The sequence below is a fragment of the Pleuronectes platessa genome, chromosome 6, assembly GCF_947347685.1.
Source record: "Pleuronectes platessa chromosome 6, fPlePla1.1, whole genome shotgun sequence".
Lineage (NCBI taxonomy): Eukaryota > Metazoa > Chordata > Actinopteri > Pleuronectiformes > Pleuronectidae > Pleuronectes > Pleuronectes platessa.
In genome coordinates this window covers 17,832,218-17,851,036 of record NC_070631.1, presented here as the reverse complement: position 1 = coordinate 17,851,036, position 18,819 = coordinate 17,832,218, and the positions used below count along the sequence as shown (strand labels likewise).

The following is an 18,819-nucleotide window of genomic DNA, read 5'->3' as shown; positions in this document are numbered from 1 at the left end:
CAATAAAAGCTATAAATTGATTGACAAAAATAAACATAATACAACATTGCTTTCTATCCTATACTTACAATAAAAACAGTAAAGGAATCAAAAATCTATTTATGATAAATCTGAAGCTATAGCGAGAGAATGGTGATCTTAGGTTAGCTTAGCATACAGACTGGAAACAGATAGCTAGGCTGCCTTGCCAAACTCATTCTTGGTATGTCCATATCACCCAGCCCTAAATCACATGTCTTTGCAGAGTTGTTTGCAGATGCAATATGACAAGAAGGATAAGAAATGAGTTCATGTTGTGAAACGTCCGTCTCTGTCTGGTCTTCAGGTCCTACCTTGACATGGTGAAGGTGTTTGTGTTCAGCTATTTCTTCTGGATGGTGCTTTGCCTCATATTCATCACCGGAACCACTCGGATCAACATCTTCTGTCTTGGCTACTTGGTGGCCTGTTTCTACTTCATGTTGTTCGGCGGCAGCGTGCTGATGCAGCCCGTCAGATACATCCTGCGTCTGTGGGACTGGCTCATTGGCTACACCTGCTTTGTGATTGCGATGAAGAACCTACTGTCTGTGAGTTACCACTCAGTGATCAACTTCAGCCTTTTTCTGCATCATTTCAGAGATGTGTTGATTTATTGTTTAGCTTTTTCTGCCATTTTAGCCTCTACTGATTACAGCCTGTTTCTGTCTCTTTCCCTGTTCTGTGCTCAGCTCGGATCTTGTGCGTACCTGGACAGCCTGCTGAAGAATGGCTGCTGGTTAATTCAGGCCTTCAGTATGTTCTGCACCATCAAAGGCTACGATCTCCGTAAGTGTCTCTTATGGCAATCACTGACATCTTCCATGTGTAGGATAAGAACATGTTTTTATTTATTCAATATTACATGAATAATTACACTTTCATGCAGTAAACATCACAAACTTGATCGAACGTCATTTTACATAGCGCTTATAAGACTTAACTAAACTAATGTGTCATTAATAAGACAGGAAACAAACACAGTTTTACTTTATATCAGATTAGACAAAACACAGAAATAAAACACATTTATTGTTTTGCCTAACATGATAACTTTTACATGTCTTCAGATACTGATACTGAAAACGTATAATTTGGTACCATAGTGGAACAGGAAACAATTAATACACAATATGCTGCATTTATTTACTGCAAATGCTGTATGATATTGTTAAGAGGGGGGCAGAACGAGCCAACACATACAGTACAAACCAATGACAAGAAGTGTATCATATTAGGTGTAATAATAATACTGCATTATTATAGTTCTGTACTATATCAAATAGTGAAATATGAGCAATAACTTATGATTGAATATCTACTTTGTATTGAAAAAATTATGATTCTTGACATTTGTTAAGATGATCGATAACATCATTATAATGGAAAATCTCATGGTGGAAGGTACAGAAATCGATTAGAAACCATGTTTTGTGCTTTACCAAAGCATGTATTACATAAGCATACGGTACAGAAAGCATTGTTACATTCTTCTCTATCACAGTGAGTATTGTGTGCTCATATGATTTCCACAATTTACATTCTACAAAGTAACGGTGATTTTCTCTTTGTTTTGAATTTCTAGTTCCACTTTGTTTCAAAAGTTAAATTCACAAAACAGTTTGTATTCGTTGGAATTTAACTTTAATGTGTGTAGCAGCTCTATACATTTGAAACATTTAATCTTACAGTGCACATATACAATAAATATATATATATTTCTTCTCTCCCATGTGGCAGCTAATCCTGACGATGAGTGTGAGCTGCCGGAGGGCGAGGCCGGCATCGTCTGGGATGCGATCTGTTTCACTGTCCTCCTCGCACAGAGGAGGGTCTTCCTCAGCTACTACTTCCTCTATGTGGTGTCGGACCTCAAGTCTTCTAAGATATTGGCCTCCAGGTCTGAGCTCTACAAATGCTCATCCAACTCCTGTTTACAGATAGTGGGGGTACAAATATGCTGAGGGTATAAACATGAAAGTGAAAATTGCAGTTTTAAATTAATTTCCCAGATATCCAAACAAGCTTAATCTATATTTACTTCATAAAAGAAGGGACACGGTCGACCAAGACAAGTTCAACTTTGCTTAGATCAGGAAATATCCTCTCACAGCTGTTTAAGAGAGTTTTTGCAATCTGCCATTTTACAGGTTTTTGATTATCAATGATAATTGCCAAATAATGCACTGAAAGAATGCAATTGAAACCAAACTCAGTTAGCCTACATATGTATTCATTGTTCAGTTATTATCTGAAGTTTTATTTGATCTCTTCTTCTCCTCGTCTCAAAGGGGAGCTGAGCTGTTTGAGGCCAAGGTGAAGAAGCTGGTGGCAGCCAGACTGGAGATGGAGAAGAAATCCGTGGAGACGCTGAAGAAACAGTAAGAACATATGCTGCAAAACTTTGAGACGTTGAATACAGAGGCACGATGAAAATTCAATGAAGGTTTTTCAAAACCAAGTTCAATGGTGAATGTTCAAAGAAAAGTCTGAGTCTAAGAAAGATTAAACTAGCAAACCAAGGATTCCTGGTCCAACAGAGTTCAATTCTTCTTGAGTGTATTAGAATACTAGTGTAACGCTGTTCAGACCTATCCACATCTGTCTGAGTGATCTGATCAGAGGTCAGTTTTAACGAACAGAGGCGAATGCACTGAAATGCATCCTGATTGTGTCCTGAGATCCTGTTACAGTTTAAACTTATTTTGATGTCTCTATTTGACCATATGTCAACGCCACAATATCAACACTTACCACCACATAATGATTGATACTTTTCTTAAACTGGTAAAATCCTTCTTCATAGCTGCAGAGCATGTACTCATCAGACACAGTTTCCTCTCGCACTCACTCTCTCTCTCTCTCTCTAACTAATGCATTAACTTACATCTATTTCCCACAGACTTACTCTAACCTAAACAATAGTTACCACTTGCATAAACCTTAACCTAACCTTAACCCAAACTTAAAACAATGTTTACTAAAAGTGAACCTCTGACCCGTCCACCCTCTTCCTGTAGGATGGAAAAGATCAAATCGAAACAGAAGCCCCAATCAGCGAACAAAGCAGGACCTCCTGTTGATCAGGAGCAGGGGACACTGGCTAACACAGGTGAATCTATTTTCTGTTTCTACTGTTAATAACCCATCAAAGCATGAGCAGGCATTCACAACTGCACGAAAAGTCTCCATGGAAAATATGTTTGCTACGAAAACAGTTTCATTTGCATAAAGAAACTCAAACATAAAACTAAAAATATCATATCAAAGCACATATCAATGTTTTGCATATTTGATATAGATTCAGATATAGAGAAAAGTTTGAAGATTGTTCTTATGCTGTGGGATCAGTTAGGTTCAGTCAAGCTTTTAAAATGTATTTGGCACTGACTCATAGTTCATCAACCTCAAAAACCATAAGAAGGAAAACCAAAAGAAATGTAATTTTGAACAGATAATAAACTGTGTTTCTCAGGTGATGATGAGAAGGCAAAGAAAGATGCAGGGAAATGGTGGAAGCCTTGGGTCTCTCAGCCTGGAGGTGAGCAACAGCAAGCACACATGTTTAAAATCACAGACAGCATATTATGTGGAAGGATGAAGCCCGGCCACTGCAGCAGCTTTAGATCAGGAGCCCGTTCAAAGGCTGAACACAGTGAATCGTGATGTTATGACACTGCTCTGTTTAACGCAGTGGAAAACAACTGTGGCTACCACCTGTTTGAGAGCGACACGGAGGAGGAGGAGGACGAGGAAGTTGTAGAGAAAGAGGAGGAAGAAGCACCAAAGAAGAAATCTGCTTTCCAGGTAAGAGCCAGAAAACACCTGAGACACAAACTACACATAAATAAAAGGGATTCATTCCTTTATGAATCAGCACTGGTGACAGCCAGTGGCCAGAGGATTTTGGTGTGCAGCAAATGTTCACTTGAACTGATACATTTTGATAGTCAATGGTCAAGGCCACTGTGACCTCACTAAACACGTTTCTTACCTTGTGAATGCAACATCTCAGGAACACCAGCAAGGATACATCTGGAAAAACATTCACTCAAAAATTAACTGATTAAAATTTTGGAGGTCAAAGGTCGAAGTCACTGTGACCTCACAAAAACTACTTTTTGTTGTGTAATGTTCACTGAGATTCATGGATCAATTGATTGGATGCTGGTGGTCAAAGGTCAAGGGTCACACTGGTTATAGTCTTTTTACAGCTGATGTCTCTATATGGGGACATCACCAGCCCTGACGTGTGTAACTATGTCTGTGATATTCCAGCTGGCCTATGACGCCTGGGTGACCAGCTCTAAGACGGCGCTGAAGGACCTGAAAAAGGATAAGAATAAAAGAAAGAAAGAAGAGAAGAAGAGAGCAAAGAGAGAGCTGCAGAGACAGCAGGGTGAGAGAGCACCCTGTGGTGTTTACTGTGTGCAACAGCGTTTAATCCCACTCTAAATCTGCAGACATTAAATCTTATCTGTTTAGTGGAATAAAGAGTAGAAGAGAAAAGTAGAAGAAGATACAGTGTATTGTTTACAAAGTTGTATCTTGTCCAAAGTGCCTACATTTAAAGCACGATTTATAAAAACCTTTGATTCAATCTGTCCATTAGATTTTAATATTGCCTAAAGGTGAACATTATGGCACCAGGGGATTTATCGGGTCACAGAAGCTTGAGGATACATTCGGAAGTTGTGTTTAATATCATGAATTGTTTGTCCTGGAACTTGAGGTCACAAGGTCACGGAATCTGTATAATCCTCTGAATTTGACACTGATCTGGCTGATCGTTGTGGAGACTTCCTGCTGTTGTCGGACACCAGGTCGTCGCCAACTGCAAAAAAAGTTATTCAACATTAAAACCTCTTTGCAGGCATTGATAGAGCGGACTCCAGTGAACTGGAGGAAAGTACAGTGGAGGAGGAGGTGGAAGAGGAGGAAAAAGGTAAACACACATGGACGACCTTATTACACAAAACCACTGGATTCCAACACCAGTGTTCGGGTGGTGTCAGACTTTTGGATCCACGTGTGCTGTGTGAATTTGTCCTCTCCTGACAGAAAACATCCTGCAGCGTGTTATCAGCACCCTGAAGTTCAGCTGGGTGTTCGTTCAGTCGCTTCTCGACGACCTGACGGAGAGCCTCAACTCGTTCTGTAAAGACACCCTGGACATTTCCGAAGTGCTGCGCTTTGAGCGAGCGTTACTCAACCAGCAGCAAAAGAAGGTGGGATGAAAGGATATAAGACTGACAATTGTAAATGTAATCTCCAGACTTTCAGTTTCATATTTAACTTGTTGAGTATGGACACAAAAAATAGATTAACAGTAAACATTTAATTTGATTGGTTTTATTGTATTTTAGTTAAAATAATTCATGCCAGCAAATATTTAACAATTCGAAAACGTTGCAGATCCTTTTACCCTTTGTTTGATGTATTCTAAATAGTAAATATTGTACAGTAGATAGCTCCCACACACACTGTGTTATGTGTGAGCTACAGCCTCAGTTTCTCACTCCTCAGGGCAAAGAGGTGAGCCAGGAGAGTGTGAAGCAGTTTTACGAGAACTGGCTGTCCCGTCAGAACACACAGTCGTCTCAGGACTTCCTGGACGACTCCTCGCCTCCTCCGTCCCCGCCAGTCTTCGTCTCTTCACACCATACATATGCCAAGCTGAGGAACCAAGCGTCTAAAGTGTCCTGGGGCAGCAGCGTCTCCAGGTAGGAGGCTGAGCTAGTACCATGATGACCTTCTTCTCATGTTGTCTCTCTTCTCCCAGCGTCGGCTGTGTTTCATCCTCTTTGTCCAGGCATCAACTGCAAATAAGTATAGCAGGTCAGCTTAGTTGGGTTTTCTGAAATCACAACTGAAAACTAATCCTAAAAAAAAATCCACAAAGATAATCAAGGCAAGTTTATTTAGCACATTTCAACAACAAGGCAATGTAAAGTGCTTTACATAAAATATAAAAGGTATCCTCACAAATTTTAAAGCAATGTAAGACAATTCAAAAAGAAGCCCTTTCTACAAATGTGAAGTTAAGTAGAGAATGAATATATATAACTACATGAATATATCGAGAAATAAGAGTAGCATTGCTATGTAAAATCCTTATTTGATTTGATAAAAGGCAGTGGCAAACTTTTATATACTATACTGCTCATAGTCTACTTGTCTTTTAGACCACCTATACCAATCTGCATTTTCTCTCTCTCCTCCACCTTCAGCTGTATGACGGATGAGACGATGCTAGGCTCCCGGCAGCCGACCCAGGAGGAGCTGGACGAGCTGCCCCCTGCCGACCAGCTCAGACGGAGGCTCCTGAAGACGACCAACATCGACCTAAACTCCTTTGAGATTGACTCACTCTCACCAAGGTGAAGGAGAACTCTTCAGTGTTCACACACAGATTTGCTAAAGGTTTTTGAGGATAATAAATTCATAATTTAGCACTTAGTGGCTACTTTATTAGGTGGAAATGCGAAATCTAATGCAATCCAATATGACAGCTAAGCTATAAGTTCTTCCTTTACAAAATGAATAATGTTCAGCGAGGTGTTGAGTATGTGTAACTGTATGTTGACGATTGAAGTGGCAGTTTTGAATTGTACTGTTCTATATTAAGAGATGTTAAAGGTTATTTTCATTAGCGAGTAGTCTGTTGATTATTTTCTTGATTAATCGATTAGTTCGGTCCATAAAATGTCAGAAAATGGTAAAAAAAAAAAGTTGATCTATGTTTCTAAAAGCCAAGACGGCTGGATATTCACTAAATAGTCATTAGACGAACAAAGAAAACAGAAATTATTTACATTTAAGTGTTTAACCGATTAATTTATCTATCACAATGGTATATCTGTGGTATTATATTGCACTAATTTGTAATAGGTTTACCTATTGAAGTGTCCAGTATCTATTTTCCCCACAAAATGAGAACAATTAACATAAGATCCTTTAAATGTGTAAAGAAGACATTGCAGAGTCGCATTTATTTATATGTGAGAAAGAGCATCTAAATGAAACAGATCAGAATGCTATAAGGGTCCGCTCCAGTTGATTTACTCTAGAAGCCCAGTCCATCATTCAAATGTGAGCAGAATGTACTTTGTGGGATTCGATCAACATCAATTAGTGCAAATTAAATGGAAGCCATCATATTGTCTTTGTCTGAGATGTTTTTTTTCCTGCCATTCCAGACACTCTGGAACTTTTCCAGTTTAATAAGCTTTTAATGTCTTTTTATTGCGCAACACAACATTTGCTCTCTACATGCGTTATATAAATTTCCTTCATTTGTGAAGATAAATATCTGTTTCCATCTTATCCTCAAAAGCTGTGAAGATGGCGACCTTCAAATGGAAGATCCCAAACAGGAAGAGGAGGAGGAGGAGGAGGACACAGAAGATGAGAAGAAACCTGAGGGAGAACAGGAAGAGACAGAGGAGAAAGAGAAGGTCGAACTGCGTGAAGAGGATTGTGAGATGGAGAGAGAGATCGAGCTGGACGAGGATCAGCCGCAGCAGGAAGAAGATGAGTGCGGTGAATATCCAGAATGCAACTTGGTGGGTTTCAGGGAGAGTGATGGAGAGAAAAGTCTGGACCTCACGGAGTCACCCAGACCTCTGAGTCAGGAGACGAGGAACCTCACTGCCAGCGAGCTGCTGCTCAACAAGTCAGTTGATTCTAGAAATGTGTTGCTTTTAAACACGATTAGAGCATCTTTAAAAAACGTTTTTCAAGAGACAAGTTTCTAATCTTCATCTCTTTCTCTGTCTTTCCGACTCTGTCTTTTCCTCACTTCCCTCCATCCTCCTGCAGCATGTTTGAAAATGACGAGATCTCTGACTCCGACAAGTATTTTGTGACGTTGCCGAGGCCACTGAAGCTTCTGTTCGCCCTCTACAACACCATGGTGTCCAAATCAGAGATGCTTTGCTATTTCGTCATCATCCTCAACCACATCGTGTCGGCCTCCTTCCTCTCACTCATCCTGCCCATTCTCATCTTCCTCTGGGCCATGCTGTCTGTGCCTCGGCCGTCCAAGCGCTTCTGGATGACAGCTATAATCTACACAGAGGTAGGTTGTTTATCACCAGAGCTACAGTCATAAAAAAATGACTGTAGAAACAAAGTGATTCTCATCGACTTGGTGGTATAGTAAAAATGTCTGGACCAAAGATGGAAATAAAAGAAGGGAGGTTTATTTCAGGTCGTTTTTTTTTTTTTAACAATGCTTTTAATGCTCTGCTTGCACAGTAACATAAAGATGGCCTTCATCAATTTTGCATATGTTCGACATTTACCTGGCAGCAGAAATAGTTACTGTGCTTATATTTTGCATGATGCTGCACCAGATAAATATATAATACAGTAATTCAATACTATCACAAGCTCGACAACTTAACACAGAGAGACCAAGGTCAAACCGGGATTCGAACCAGGAACCTCCTTTCTGTGAGGAGAAAGTGTAACCCACTGCAGAGCATCTATTACTGAACAAATAAATGGAAATCCACAAAGATGCATGTTGATCCATTATTGTCGCAACACAAAATGGGTGATTGAGGGGCGACATCATGAAAAGATGACTGGTGGTATTTTTTTTTTTAATTGTTTAAATATTCTGTAGGTCACAGGTGCTTTATACCAAGAAAATACGGCCACTCAATTCTAAGATCAGTTTTTCTCTCATTCGATCTCAAATGATTTAAACTGGTGTTTCATATAGAATGACACTAACATTTCAACAGAATTCATTTTTCTAAATTTACATTTTTGGTGCATTATTTCTATATCTGAACATCAACTAGAGAGACATATTCAAATAAAGACCTCTGATATTATTATCTAATGTGTGTCATTATATCTGACGAGGAAGCAATAAGGATACTGTTCTTGTTTGGTCATAACTATTCATAGTTTCATTTGATGCTCAATCCAGGACTTTCTCCTCTGTTTTTCAGCTGACAGTTGTGGTGAAGTACTTCTTCCAGTTTGGTTTCTTCCCCTGGACCACGTCTGCCTACAGAGGCATCAATGCAGAGCTGCCCTTTGCCCTGCCCAACATCATCGGGGTGGAGAAGAAAGATGGCTACGTCCTCATGGATCTCATCCAGCTGCTCGCTCTGTTCTTCCACCGCTCTATTCTGAAGGTTGTCATGAAAAATGAGACTTCAGATACGTCTGCTCGTTCAAATATACCCACGTGCCGCAGTATCTCCTGTACAGGAATTAAATTCACTTTTGTGTCCGTGTCTGCACAGTGCCATGGGCTTTGGGACAACAAGGAGGTGGAGATGCCCGATTTCTTCAAGAAGCTGAAGAAGAAAGTGGACAAGACGAAGATGACACCGGGAGATAAGATGGGCAGCAAAGGGAAAGCTTCACGTCGGCTGAAGTTCCTGCCGCTCCAGGCCTCAACCACCTCCATTTTCTGTAGACGAAAGAAAGGCGACTCTGGAGACTCTCAGGATGGTGAATATTGAGATAAAAATACCTTTTCATGAGAGTTCTACTTCTCCTCTCTTTTCTGTTCTCTTTCCTTCTCAATTTTTAGTTTTAAAAAGTTACCCAGGCGAAAATGTTTGTTTGTTATTTAGCAGGATTGTGCAAAATCTCGTGTTTTAATTTAATAATTGAAATGTGGTTTCATAAGGGGACTGTTGGGACTTGGTGGAGGTATGAGCTCTACTGCCTGTCATGCTAGTCGCTTGACGAAATGAATCTCCAGACGTGACTCACATGACTCCCTTTGATTATTTTCACTGGAGAGGGGAAGCCCAAGAAGCAGCACAGCAATAAGAAGAGACGCCAGCAAAACAAGGCGCCACTGACCAGGAAGCAGAGGATCCGACAGCAGATAAGGGAGAGGATGCTACAGGCCAAAGCTGCCATCATAGAAGTGTACGATGTTTTCTTGTCTCTAGTTTTTGCTTCACATATGAAACGTTATAGCATTTGCATATAATCTTTTTTTCCCGCTAACAATATAAAACGTTTTGTTTGCGTCTGATGTCTGAGAAAAGATTGTACCTTTTCCAGCTTCTGTGGGTTTCTGATTTCTGTACTTTCGTCTCTTTTTCTCTAGCGCTCTTCACATCTACTTACCCATAAGGCAGTTTTTCTATGACATCATCCACCCAGACTACAGTCCTGTGTGTGATGTCTACGCCCTCATGTTTCTCATCGACGTGGTCAATTTCATCGTCACTATATATGGATATTCGGCTTTTGGGGTAAGTGTCTTTTGTGTGTCTCGTCAAACTCAGAATACACATCTATACATAATGTTACTTGACAAGTTAATTTACACTTAAATGTATGTTGCGTTCAATATAAGAAAATCTGTGTCATATTTGTGCAGAAATACTCCGGAGCAGCCGACATCTCAGAGTCCCTGTCGGAGGACCAGGTTCCAGAGGCTTTCCTGGTCATGCTGCTCATGCAGTTCGGCACCATGATAGTTGACCGGGCTCTCTACCTGAAAAAGTCCCTGTTGGGGAAGTGTGTTTTCCAGGTGGTGCTGGTGTTTGGCATACATTTCTGGATGTTCTTCATCCTCCCTGGGGTCACTGAGAGGTCAGAGTTCATCACCTTCATTTGTTTCTGGTCATTCAGCTGTTGAATTCCCCACATTGACACTGAGCCCTTTTTTGTGTCCACACACACAAAAGCAAAAGGGGTGATGCATACCCTAAAGGTGCATTGTATACATCCTTGCAGTGTTTTCCTTAATGAACTAGCCTATGTTGGCCCACTATAGTTTCATAGTGATTCGCTCCCGGTCCTGATATGTAAGAGGATACCTTGTGTCCCACACTGTAAAAAGGGGTAAAGGGTAAATAAGAAAAGAAAGAAAATTCTTTAAAATATAATATTATTAACTATGATGGCCCTCTGAGTAGAACTACAGTCTGGTTGGTTTCAAAATAAACTATAAAGATCAGAAATCGCTTAATTTCTGTAAGAAAAAACATCTGTTTATTTTCCTCATTGATATCTTCTTCTATTGTGTCATTTATATCTCTGCAGGCGGTTCAACACGAATTCAATCGCTCAGCTCTGGTACTTTGTAAAGTGCATCTACTTCGGCCTGTCTGCCTACCAGATCAAGTGTGGCTACCCAAACCGCATCCTGGGAAACTTCCTCACCAAGAACTACAACTACCTGAACCTTTTCCTCTTCCAGGGGTAGGGAATAGTTACAAGAATTAATATCAATCAGGATAGAGTTCAAATGACAAATGAACTAAAGTTATAGCCATGCACAATCAATGAATGAATGAGACCCCTTCCACCTGGCTGACCCCTGGTAATGTCACCACGGTTGGAAAGGGATGTGGCTGCACAGTATAGGACACACCTGCTGGGTCTAGGCACTGGTGGTGGTTAATAGGATTGAGAGAATGTTGAGGATCTGATGAGATGAGTGGACCCAGTTCGGATTCATCCAGGACACTGAATATGGAGACTGGAGGTAACTGGGAAAATAATATGACACCAATGAAATGACAGCTAACAATGACTGAGAGGAGAACAGATTTGACAGCAGCGACATGATTGGCTGATTGACCTCATGGCGAGATTAGATTGGATCACCGTAAACACCCAACATACAGCCGATTAGAAAAGGCGAGGGAGTGAGAGAGAACGTTTTACAAAAGGAACTGAATCTGAGTCTCCTCTCCTCTTTCAGGTTCCGTTTGGTCCCCTTCCTAACAGAGCTGAGAGCAGTGATGGATTGGGTTTGGACCGACACCACCCTCTCGCTGTCCAGCTGGATTTGTGTTGAAGACATCTATGCGAACATATTCATCCTCAAGTGCTGGAGAGAGTCTGAGAAAGTAAGTGGGACATTGGTGTCCTGCTGCATCATCGCCACGCAGCACACACTCAACTTAGAGACAATATTAAAGTAGCCGTACAAAAGACAAGAGCATTTATATCTTCAGCTTCGTAAATATGGCAGGTTGTTTCTTCCAGAAATACCCCCACACTCCAGGGCAGAAGAAGAAGAAGGTGGTGAAATATGGGATGGGAGGATTCATCATCTTCGCTCTCATCAGCATCATCTGGTTCCCACTCCTCTTCATGTCACTGGTCCAGTCAGCAGCCGGGGTGACCAATCAGCCGGTGGACGTCTCCATCCAGCTCGGCATTGCAGGATACGAGGTCAGGATGGATATGAGCGTGTTGAACTTATGTTTCAATCTGGAGAGACTTCGATTTAGAGTTGGAACAAAAAAAATGTGTAGCCGTGCAATACATAAAAAGTGATGGTATATGAAGGTATAAGTCTGTTGGTGTTTAGATCCTGTTGTACCCTGTTTGTTCTCACTCTCTCTCCTCACAGATGCACGTGGAGGAGGATTTAAAGGATTTAAGAGTCTCTCTCTCTGTCTCTCTCTGCCAACTGAGTGCCAGCAGTGTGAATTGTTTTTGGTTTCCTTTTTAGTTGGGGGTCCGGTAGTCCGTTTTTCGTTTTCGATATTTTTTCTCAGGAGGGGAAGTATCTGGATCCAACAGCCCATTGTATGGTTGGACCAGATCTTCCCATTTTTTCTTTTCTTCTTGGTCAGGATTCCACACTTAATTCATTTAATATTTGTTTATTCTTTGGTTTTGTCAATAAATTCTTTGTTTAGCCGTGACTCTTTATATGTTTGTTGAGCCAAATTAAATGTATCTTGTTGAGCCCGTAATAGAACCTATTGTAATGTCACTGGGATTAGAAAAAGGTTGAACAAGGTGTGAGGACATGTATTTTACTCTCTGGTCTGACTGCTTGTGTTTCCACAGCCTCTATTCACCATGAGCGCCCAGGAGCAGAACCTGGTTCCATACACAGAAGCTGAATTGAACCGGCTCATTAAAGTCTACGCTAATCAACCAGTAAGCACCGCTTCATTTTACTGTGTGTGAGACCAAAGAGGAAACCGTTCACTCCAGCACCTGATCTCAAGTTAGAGGAACAAAATATTCAGGAAACCTACATTTTTTCTTTTTTGTGTGTTTTAGGATTTAACAGTAAACATCTATTAAATGTTCTCCCTCTCTCTCAGTCTGCCATGCAGTTCTTAATGAACTACTATGCTCAGGATATTGTTGTTGCTAAGATCAAGAGTGATGCCAGTCTGGTGTGGAGCATCAGCCCGGCCAGTCGAGAGGCCATGATACAGGAGCTCAGCAACTCCTCTCACATATACATGACCCTGGGTTGGACGCTGCTTCGGTCAGTTCTGTGTTTCATAATCTCTGATATAGAACAATGTGCTTGTAGGTGGTCATGTCGATTCACTGCTAATGTATACATTCATAGGAACATGTGTAGCTACACACTGATTTGCGGATACATGCATTTTCTAAAATGTTAGCTGCTTAAATATATTTTCATACTTACTGGGTTTTTTTTCTCTACTTATTCTGATTTGTATTTTGGTCACTAGTTGACTATCCGGATTAATATTTCACGTGTGAATGGATGTGAACAGTTTGCACATGACAGGTTACATCACACGTGACATGTTATATTTTGTCAGATTAATTTCTTTGGGATTCAAACATTTGAATCCTGCTTGTAATGAATGAGTCAGGTGGTGATGATGGTCCATTTGACTACTTACATAATCACAGATTATTTTTACTACGTTAAAATGCATCATGCGTTTCCTCTGGCTGCCTTTTGCACACATGTACAAAGCTTTGCATAAACTTTGGCACCTGTGCCACTTCCTCAGGAATGCGTCCATATCGATGAACGCAGAGACAGTGGGAGAACACACTGTGAAGTTTGAGGACAAGAACCTGAGGGAAGGGATCGTCCACATGCTCAAAGGCAACAGCAGCAACTCTGTGTGAGTCTCAATCAACGTGCACATAGAGCTGCTTTTGGCTGTTTTATCTTCTGCAGGTTTCCTTTTAAGACGCTAATGCATAAAAAAAAGAGCAGCTTCATGAAATCAGACAAGTAAAACTCATACCTACAAATGTAATGCGAATGAAGGTTGAAGTACTGTATGTTCTCAACCATGTCTCAACACTTTCACAGCCCAGGCATTCATCTGCGTCCTCACATACACTATATTTTGTTATGTTGTGTTGTTCTGCTCTGCAGGATCATTAACTCTCTGCTACCAAAGTTCATCAGGGGTCCCAAAGGACCTGAATCCAAAATGGCGACCAGGATGAAAGTAGGTAGGTTAAAGTCTATTTTACATTTAAAAAATACTGCATTTATTCTTTGGCAAATTATAATTGCATTGTACTAATGTAAAGAATGTAGTCATACATTTGTTTGTATTTAGCTCCTTTAGCTCTCTTTCTATTTGGGATTTTTTCAAATTCTTTGTATACCGATGAGGTCTGGACACCAATGAGGGTCCGCTGATCAGAGGGATCAGTCCTGCAGATGGATTTGACCCCAGGTTTTCCTTTTCCCCCAGAGCCCTCAGACCGCTCAGACCGGCAGGGGCTCGCTTTCTTCAGGCCCATGTCGGTCAAACTTCAGCAGGTCAACAGGACGTCAGAGAAGGAGTCAGACCAGTGGTGGAAAGTGGAGGAGTGCTCGCCTGTTCTCACCTCCTCTGAGCTCAAGTGTGAGAGTATAGAGATCGTGGTGTTCAGTGATAAAGTCAGCCCCTCCAGTCTGGGCTTTTTGGCAGGACATGGGTAGGTAACAAGAGAAATTTGATCCGTCAAGATATCAGTATCATGATTGTGGCTGGGCTTGATTCCCCCTCTTCTCTGGTTTTAAAGAGACATTTCAACGTGCACTGCAAAACTTTCCTTGTTTCAAAACTGATATTTTTGCGGAGCTTTGAAAACTCTGTCCCTGCTGCAGCTCAGTTCTTCTCAGAGTGCTTGAAGTTTAGATATTTTTCTTTTTGATAATCCATACACCTCATTTCCAGCATTTATACATCAGCCTCTTCCCTTGTCACAGTGGTTGGATGTTACAAACTACCCTTCCTCAGTTATTGTACTTAAGTACATTTTTCATGTAACTGTTCTCTAGCTCTAGTACATTTATTTACAGGTACTTTTCACTTTTACTTCATACATATATCCACAGATATATTTTTCTTTCTGCTTCATAACTACAAAACCTTGAGTTGGATGATCACATTCTTCTTTGTATTCTTAAAAGTCATCGATAAGGAGAAGCGAATTGTTCCACTGTTACAATCAGAGCGAGCATGTAATATTAGATCTTACCTCCTGCAGCGGTAGCATTACTGATGAAGAGGAAACATCGTAAATGAATGCCGAAGAGGCCACTGTCGAGTCATTAACTAATATAACAAAGCCAAGAGTTTTCAGTAGCATCATCTGCAACATTCTTTATTAATTTGACAGTCTGTACTTTTACTTTCACTCTAGTAGAACGGTTGTTGTGGGACTTATACTTTTACTTGAGTAACCCTAACCCTAACCCTCATTTATTTGTACTTTTACTTAAATATGTTTGAGTGTTTCCTCCACCACTGCTTTTACAAGTGCCAAGAGACACATCTTTTGCATTTGTCAAATCAGATTTTTTTTTTGCTGATTGAGCATTTAAAACCAAATATTACTGAGTACACTGTAGTGAGGTGATATACAGCTGACATATCTTTAAACATTGGCCGATCATAGCAAACCACAGAATCCCAATTGATGCTGTAGCGGTGATGTAAACAGTGTTTTGAGTCAGGTCAAGTGTTCTAATATACACTTGGGGATTTTTTTGAAATGAGTCTCCCACCCTCACTCTCTGCTCCTCACCACAGCATCGTGGGTCTGTACATGTCGGTGGTGCTGGTCATCGGAAAGTTCGTCAGGGAGTTCTTCAACGGGATCTCCAGGTCCATCATGTTTGAGGACCTGCCGTGCGTGGACCGAGTCCTGAAGCTCTGCACAGACATTTTCGTGGTCCGGGAGACGGGAGAGATGGAGCTGGAGGAGACACTGTTTGAGAAACTCATCTTCCTCTACCGATCGCCGGAGACCATGATCAAGATGACCCGAGAGAAGAAAGACAGCTAGGGTTCCAGAATCTAGCACCAATCACTCGCCATATCGATCCAGTTGTAATGAAGATGAGAATCCATTTCTCTGATATAAATTTTGACCTCAGGCCTTCATGGACAGACTTTTTTAGTTGATTAGTAAAACATTTTACATTGTAAGAATTCATACTTTTCCTGATATTATTTATAAACATGTTTAAAATTTAAAAAGATAATGTTGTAGATTTAACTTTTATTAGATACGATTCAACTGTGACTTCTTTTAACAATTTCATCCAGGAAAATGATTCAATAATTTACAAGGCCTGTAACAACAGATAGCTCAATGAGTGCAGGCTACTATTTGTCATTGTGAATACAATTTTCTGCCCGTTGAGTATAATGCATGCAATTCTGATTTAGGTTTTTACTGTTGTTAAGAGCACAAATCATCATACTCCTCTTTTAGGGACAAAAGAAATCCTTCATATACTTACAGAACACACACACACATACCTCTGTACTGTAAATAACAATGTGTCTATGTAGACTACTGCTCTGATTTATTTATATCAAAATAAAAATTGTGGTTACAGACTAAATGGTTTGTGTCTCAATCAATCTGGTATGGTGTAAATCGAAGATTCACCAACAAGCACATATACTAGGAAACAGAGTGCATTTCAGATATTGATCTTTAATACCATTTTAATTACAAATAAAAGGGAAACTGTAGTTTCATTCGGGTCCCCGCTCCAACAAGTCATCTTGGTAACATCCATCTTTTTTTCCCCCCATTCTCGGTGGTGCACAGGATAGTGACAGGACCTCACTCACAACTCCAGAAAAGTTAACTACATCATAGTGTCACATCCTGAGGAAAAAAAGAGCAGAAGAGTGCAAAGCTTATTAAACATTAATATATATATATATATACACTGGACTTGTGTTGCAGCCAATGGCAGAGACAATTTCACCAGTGATATGGAAAATAAATCAAAGAAATACCAACAAATTCTTGTAACAAGAGTCATTGGGAGACGGTCTCCCAGGCGTCACAGAGAGAAGATCATTTGGTGCCATCACAAAAACCGGAAGCTGTAATATTACCTTTCCTTAGTATATGCACATTAACAGAAATTTTGATGAGGGGGCCAAACTAAAAAGGACTATAAAGAACTAACCTCTGACGACTACATTTATTTCATCAAACACAAATGTAGTACCTTTCATGATTATTATACTACTACTTTACACAAGGTTATATTTTCATCAGCATCATTTTGTCAGTCTGTTAGTCAGCAATAGTCCCCCAAAACTTGGTAGGATGTCATATGGGTCAAGGTTAGAACCCATTCAATTCCTCGGATATGGATCAGGGGGCAACTTTTCACAGATCTTGATGGAATTTTCTTTTAGAAATATTTAAGGGAATGATATCCGAGTATGTACAGCTTGATTCATTTTTAAATGATTGTTGGGCCTTGACAGCAGTATGTGCTATACCGAATGCCATTCTAGATACATATCCAGTTGTTAGTCAAATATAGTGTGTAGTACTCAAGTCTCAGCTACTTGTTACTATGTAGATAAAGATTTAGCATACTAAACATAATCTGGGCCTTGTGTAACTGACGTAGAAAATATAATGCATTTCTATAGTTTTAACTTAGACTTAAACCAGTGATACTATTGTACTTTAACTCTTATTAAACATGCATTTGCTTGTAGTGTGGTATTGAGTGTGACTGAAGTGTGAAGGTGTCAATGTCACTGCGGCCTTCCCTTCACGCCCCCTGCTGCGTTCAGGGGCCATGATGACTCCACCTGCACACGGGACTCAGTCGCCCGTCTGTGTGACATGTTAAACTTACGCTATGCTACAACTTTGGCTTTGAGGACTTTGACGCTGGCTTCTGCGACCTTCATAGCTTCGTCCCTGATCTGCGGCTTCAGCGCAGCGCGCACTGCGCTGGCGCAGATGGCTGAGAAGCGGATGTAGCTGCAGAGAGGAAACACACACACGTTAGCCGCATGCTAAAGGGCAAACATCACTGAGAATGACCAATCTGAAAAGAGACAAGTGTGAGCGCATCTTTAAAACACACACGATATCCCCGGTGCAGTAGCAGAGAGAGTCGCCTCTAACACGGCTGTCACTTCAACGAATGGGTGGAAAAGCTAACTCAGGCTAGTAGCTTAGCCGTGTAGCTCTGGTTAAGATTTAATAAGGAAATACGGACAAATACTTTGTAATCGTTAGCAGTTCGAATAACAGGGTCTTAATTAATGACACCGCGTTCAACTGTGAGCATAACACTGACTGTGTGGTGGCTATTTCCTGCAGTTTCTTACCTTATGCCTGCCTGTCTCCAGTATGCAACCATCTTGTCTGTGTTGTGGCTTCAAGGACAGTGCTGGATTTGTACGTGATGACGTATTTTGACCTACGCAGGCTCTTGTTCCCGTGGTTCTTCCCTCACCCAATGAGGACCGCGCAGGGTCATGATTGACAGCTCTGAAGGATTCTTGTCCGCACCCTCATGCAGAGTAAAATAAAAAGTACAGTATACTACTTTTAAAAACAGTTTTCTGGATAAATACAATTATTTTCTATTTCCATGAGAAAAAATATATCTTTTCTGTTTTTCCGAATTAACAAGATTATTTACTGGGTCCATGTTAATAGTTTGTCAGCTTTGTGAAGGCACCTCATGACTTTGAGATGGTTCAGAGTACAAAGATCTTTCACAAAACGACCTTGTTAATTCAGAAAAACAGAGCACAAGTATTTCTCTCAAGTTATTGAAAT

General features: G+C 40.6%; 2 protein-coding genes across 2 annotated transcripts in view; one reads left to right on the top strand and one right to left on the bottom strand.

The window, feature by feature from the left end:
- Positions 1–16,145, top strand: part of si:dkey-11f4.7 (piezo-type mechanosensitive ion channel component 2) — a 32,594-nt gene extending 16,449 nt beyond the window's left edge. The window contains exons 29-56 of the mRNA XM_053424824.1: positions 326–569; positions 711–807; positions 1,759–1,918; positions 2,310–2,399; positions 3,039–3,130; positions 3,494–3,559; positions 3,713–3,825; positions 4,297–4,417; positions 4,892–4,963; positions 5,080–5,246; positions 5,545–5,741; positions 6,249–6,398; positions 7,355–7,693; positions 7,840–8,098; positions 8,985–9,173; positions 9,285–9,495; positions 9,792–9,924; positions 10,109–10,256; positions 10,385–10,599; positions 11,053–11,211; positions 11,717–11,864; positions 12,004–12,192; positions 12,820–12,912; positions 13,083–13,252; positions 13,758–13,874; positions 14,135–14,214; positions 14,463–14,688; positions 15,789–16,145. Of these exons, the coding sequence (XP_053280799.1) occupies positions 326–569; positions 711–807; positions 1,759–1,918; positions 2,310–2,399; positions 3,039–3,130; positions 3,494–3,559; positions 3,713–3,825; positions 4,297–4,417; positions 4,892–4,963; positions 5,080–5,246; positions 5,545–5,741; positions 6,249–6,398; positions 7,355–7,693; positions 7,840–8,098; positions 8,985–9,173; positions 9,285–9,495; positions 9,792–9,924; positions 10,109–10,256; positions 10,385–10,599; positions 11,053–11,211; positions 11,717–11,864; positions 12,004–12,192; positions 12,820–12,912; positions 13,083–13,252; positions 13,758–13,874; positions 14,135–14,214; positions 14,463–14,688; positions 15,789–16,044 (4,501 nt within the window). The 3' untranslated portion in view covers positions 16,045–16,145. The remainder of the gene's footprint in view (positions 1–325; positions 570–710; positions 808–1,758; positions 1,919–2,309; positions 2,400–3,038; positions 3,131–3,493; positions 3,560–3,712; positions 3,826–4,296; positions 4,418–4,891; positions 4,964–5,079; positions 5,247–5,544; positions 5,742–6,248; positions 6,399–7,354; positions 7,694–7,839; positions 8,099–8,984; positions 9,174–9,284; positions 9,496–9,791; positions 9,925–10,108; positions 10,257–10,384; positions 10,600–11,052; positions 11,212–11,716; positions 11,865–12,003; positions 12,193–12,819; positions 12,913–13,082; positions 13,253–13,757; positions 13,875–14,134; positions 14,215–14,462; positions 14,689–15,788) is intronic.
- A 539-nt stretch (positions 16,146–16,684) lies between these two features.
- atp5f1e (ATP synthase F1 subunit epsilon) lies at positions 16,685–18,515 on the bottom strand. The gene is made up of 3 exons (XM_053424827.1): positions 18,363–18,515; positions 17,882–18,009; positions 16,685–16,881 (listed from the first exon to the last, which is right to left on the bottom strand). Exons 1-2 carry the CDS (start codon positions 18,392–18,394, stop codon positions 17,883–17,885), a joined length of 159 nt encoding a protein of 52 aa, XP_053280802.1. The 5' UTR covers positions 18,395–18,515; the 3' UTR covers positions 16,685–16,881; position 17,882.
- Positions 18,516–18,819: the final 304 nt, after the last annotated feature.

Excerpts from the sequence above, each read along its gene's own strand:
- atp5f1e (XM_053424827.1), bottom strand. The coding sequence starts at position 18,394 with ATGGTTGCATACTGGAGACAGGCAGGCATAAG. Across the intron at positions 18,010-18,362 it reads TGGAGACAGGCAGGCATAAG|CTACATCCGCTTCTCAGCCA; the intron begins GTAAGAAACTGC and ends TCCTCTCTGCAG.